The 4,411-nt window shown below is 60.8% G+C and overlaps 1 protein-coding gene across 1 annotated transcript in view; it reads left to right on the top strand.

Moving 5' to 3' along the window:
- The first annotated feature begins 68 nt into the window (after positions 1-68).
- Positions 69-4,411, top strand: part of CYTH2 (cytohesin 2) — a 7,550-nt gene continuing 3,207 nt past the window's right edge. The window contains exons 1-7 of the mRNA XM_005879483.2: positions 69-237; positions 483-630; positions 732-798; positions 1,791-1,909; positions 2,928-3,008; positions 3,481-3,593; positions 3,693-3,841. Of these exons, the coding sequence (XP_005879545.1) occupies positions 153-237; positions 483-630; positions 732-798; positions 1,791-1,909; positions 2,928-3,008; positions 3,481-3,593; positions 3,693-3,841 (762 nt within the window). The 5' untranslated portion in view covers positions 69-152. The remainder of the gene's footprint in view (positions 238-482; positions 631-731; positions 799-1,790; positions 1,910-2,927; positions 3,009-3,480; positions 3,594-3,692; positions 3,842-4,411) is intronic.

Genomic DNA, 4,411 nt, shown 5'->3' on the forward strand with positions numbered 1-4,411 from the left:
TGGGAGCAGGGAGGGGGGCTCCTGGGGGCCGAGGGGTGAGGGAGAAATCTTGGGGCTCCAGAGACCCCACGGAGACCGTGGCCTCTGATGCCCCGCCCCCTTCTCCAACTCCCGCGAGCTGTCATCAGCGTCCCCTGCCATAGTTACTTTCCATGGGCCCGGGAGGCCGGACACCCAGGCCCGCGGCTGCATCGCTGAGAATGGAAGTAGGAAGCCAAGGCCTCGGCCCCTTTGCAAGTAATGAGCCCACAGTTCAGACTTCCAGCCGCCTTCTCCTTCAGGCCCGGGTCCCCTTCTTCCCCAGGACTCAATCCAGGCCCCCAGCCCCTTCCCCCGGCAGACATAAGAGGCCTGACCCTCATCTTCACCCTCCCTCTGAACCCAGGGGTCATGCCCCCCAGCCCTGTAAAAATCCAGATTGCAGGAAATTCGACTCCCCGTCCCCCCAGAACTGACCTCCATCCAACCCCTGACCCCCCCAGAGCCCCCAGACCTGACTCCAGAGGAGCGGATGGAGCTGGAAAACATCCGGCGGCGGAAGCAGGAGCTGCTGGTGGAGATCCAGCGCCTGCGTGAGGAGCTCAGCGAAGCCATGAGCGAGGTGGAGGGTCTGGAGGCCAATGAGGGCAGGTGAGGACTGGAGCCGGGAACATGGGGGGTCGTGGGGCCAGGCCATGGGCCAGGGCTGCCCAAACATTGACCCTCCACCCCCCTGCTCTCTGCCTCTGCAGTAAGACCTTGCAGCGGAACCGGAAGATGGCAATGGGCCGGAAGAAGTTCAACATGGACCCCAAGAAGGTGCTTGGGGCCACGGGGCTGGGGTCAGCCTGGCGGACATCCTGACGGGGTGTGATGGTTGAAAGGCCTACTTTAGGGGGACAGACTTGGTCCCAATCCCTGGATTTCGCGGGGTCGACTGTCCATTTGTTCCCTGAACATTAGCCAAGTGCTCCAGCCCCCAGACCTTTGCTTGTGCTGAGCCCTCCGCCGGGCGGTCCTCTTTCCCTTCTTGTTCGTATTTCTGGACCCACTTCTGGTGTCACCTAGACTCCCAGGAGAAGCTCGTGTCTGGTTGGAAACAGAGACAGTGACATGCTCAACGGTGTCATGACAGAGGCCCCGTGGCTGGGGACACTCAGGAGGGAGCCGGGGGCGTCAGGGAGGACTCCCTCGAGGAGGGGGTACTCAGGTCAGGTTTGAAGGAAGAGCCAGTGTTCACCCGGTGGAGGAAGGCATTTGTTCGTTCATGCAGTTTAAGCCCGTTTCCTCCTGCCTGCCTTGGGCCTGCTCCTCCGCTAGCCAGTGCTCGGCCCCTAGAGATGGTTGACTCTGCTTGGCCTGCAGGAAGCCCCGAGACATGGCCACCACAGTCCAGAGCGAGAAGGAGGTCCTCATGGCGCTGGGAGAGCCAGAGGAGGCCGGGGTCCCGCCCGAGGGTTGGCCCTCACAGTTCTTGAAGGCCTGCTGCTCACTGAGTTTCTCGCATTAGTCCTCCTGCCCCGAGCAGTGTAGCTTGTTCAGTCCTCCGGCAGACAGCCATTGAGCTCCTGCCCCTCGCCAGACCCTGCTCTCGGGGCTGGAATGAACCAGGCAGAGCAGAGGGAACAGTGGGTGCCGAGGCTGTATGCTCTGAGGCGGGAGGGAGGCTATTTAAAGGCCTGTGAGAAGCCTGAAAATGACACCTGGCCCTGCTCGGGTAGCGTGGGTGGGTTTGGGTGCTGAGGTTTCTGGGGAGGTGGTGGGAGTGGCTGTCAGCATATTAGCACTGAGACCCGGTCCCCACTCACTAGGGGATCCAGTTCTTGGTGGAGAACGAACTTCTGCAGAACACACCTGAGGAGATCGCCCGCTTCCTGTACAAGGGCGAGGGCCTGAACAAGACAGCCATCGGGGACTACCTGGGGGAGAGGTGAGGTCCCGCCCCGCTCCTCTGGGCCTCTCCCCCCAGCCCCTTGCATCCAGCTCACTGCAAGCTCCTCTCCTGAGAAGAGACCCTGACAGACTAACCTTCCAGCTGGACTATGACAGGCTGGACTGACGCCGGGGCCTGGGGGAGCCTGGGGCCATCTGGGGAACCTAGGGACTGTCTGTGAGCATCTTGTCTGTAGGAATGTGTCACAGGAATGTGAGAACTGGGTAGACACTGATGTGCATGGGAACCGTGTGGACAGCTTGGAAGTATGGGGATTAGCAGCAGATATTTGTGGAGCCTGGAGACCCCGTGGAAATGTGGGGGCAGGAGGACCTCTGTGGACTCTGGGGTGGATGGGGACTGCCTAGAAGTCTAGGGCACGTGAGCCTGGACATCAGTGCACAGGCACCATCTGTGGGTGTAGGGAAGGCGCGGACTGTCTGGACCCTAAGGTGCAGGAGGGCATGCTGGGAAGTCGGGGAGGCCTGGGACCATCTGTGAGCATCTGAACGTCCGAGGTGCACAGGACTCTCTGGGTGTCTGGGCGCTTCGGGAGGGTGTGGGGGTCTAGAGTGTATGGAACTTTCTGGACATCAGAGGTGCGTGGGGACTGTCTGGGAATGTGGGAACTGATGTCTGGGAACCTTCTGTATGTGGGGACCATCTGGACAGCTGCGATGTGTGGCGACTGGGGACATCTGGCATTGTGGGGAATGTTTAGTGGACATGTGGGGGGTGGGGACTGACCGTGCATGTCTGGGGGGTTGGGGGCCACCTCTGGACATCTGAGGAACCTGGGGATTAGCCGAGAGGTGACAGTAGGCGGAGCACATGTTGGCTGCATTTCTCTGTGCAAAGGGTCAGCCACACCAGGGCTCTTAGAACAGACGATCCTCCCCAGAGCATGTTCTGAGCGCCAGGCCAGCACTGGGTGCAGAGTGGGGGCCTCCCCAGTGCTGGGTCCACTCCCACCTTCCCAAACGCCTTTTCTGAGTGCCCGTGCCTGTCCTCCCAGGGAAGAGCTGAACCTGGCCGTGCTGCACGCCTTCGTGGATCTGCATGAGTTCACCGACCTCAATCTGGTGCAGGCCCTCAGGTGAGAGGGACGGGGCTGGCAGGGCAGGAACGTGCCTGTCAGGCTCCTCCTTTACAAGCGATGACGCCTGCTCAAAACTAAAATAGAAGCAAAAATCCGGGACTTGGTTGCTGCATGTAACACAAAAGCCCATGGTGGGGCCTTCAGGCGCAGCTGTCTCCAGATGTTCCGATGGCACCAGAAGGTCAGCTTTATCTCTTGGTTGTGCTCGCCACTGTGCTGGCATTGCTGGCTGCAGGCCTGCTCTTACGTGATAACAGAAGCCTCTGCTGTCCTCCAGGCCTCGTTAGCAAACTTAGGAGAAAGCACTTTCCTTAAATCCACCACAAGCCCCAGAGTCAGTGCTCATTGGTCCGACTGGATCATGTGTCCATACTCGAAACAGCTGCTGAGGCCACAGGTTTGGCGGGACTGAGCGAGGGAAAGGGCTTCCGCCGGTCCTGACGGGGCACCTGGCCCCTTTCCCACGCAGGCAGTTTCTGTGGAGCTTCCGCCTCCCTGGAGAGGCCCAGAAGATTGACCGGATGATGGAAGCCTTTGCCCAGCGATACTGCCTGTGTAACCCCGGGGTTTTCCAGTCCACAGGTGGGCGCCCGGACACTGGGGCCTGGCGGGGAGGGGCTGGGCCTGGGGCAGGAGGCAGTGGGGCCACTGACCTGTGTCCTCACCCCCCGGCTGCTGCAGACACCTGCTATGTGCTGTCCTTTGCTGTGATCATGCTGAACACCAGCCTTCACAACCCCAACGTCCGGGACAAGCCGGGCCTGGAGCGCTTTGTGGCCATGAACCGGGGCATCAACGAGGGCGGGGACCTGCCTGAGGAGCTGCTCAGGGTCAGGCCCCCCTCCTCTCCCCACAGCCCTCCCCACAGCCCACAGCCCTCCCATGGGTCTCCAGTGCCTGGGCGTTCCACCTGGGATTCCCCTTTCCACAGACACCATTCCTTTTCTCTCTCCCCGCTGCCTCTTTCTTTGTCTGTTTCTCTTCCCTGTCTCCGTCTCCGGTCCTCTGATGTCCAGGGTGTTGGTTTCCCTCATTCTCCACCTCTGTGTCTGTTTCTGTCTTTAAGAACTCAGCAGGGTCTTCTCTCCATCTTTTCTGTCTTGCCTCCTTTCTCTCCTCCCCAGGGCTCCCTCCACGTCCCTCTGACTTCCAGGGTGTTGGTCTCCCTCATTCTCCACCTCTGTGTCTGTTTCTGTCCTTAAGAACTTGGCGGGGTCTTACCAACCGTGTCTGTCTTCTCTCCATCTTTTCCGTCTTGCCTCCTTTCTCTCCTCCCCAGGGCTCCCTCCACGCCTGCTTCCGCTTTCCTTTTCTCCCCAGGCTCCCCCTCCTCCATGGCTGTCCCACCTCTGGTCTCATTGCCCCCCCCCCCCCCCCCCCCCCCCCCCCCCCGGCCCCGG

This window comes from Myotis brandtii, unplaced genomic scaffold (assembly GCF_000412655.1).
Source record: "Myotis brandtii unplaced genomic scaffold, ASM41265v1 scaffold601, whole genome shotgun sequence".
NCBI classification, from domain to species: domain Eukaryota; kingdom Metazoa; phylum Chordata; class Mammalia; order Chiroptera; family Vespertilionidae; genus Myotis; species Myotis brandtii.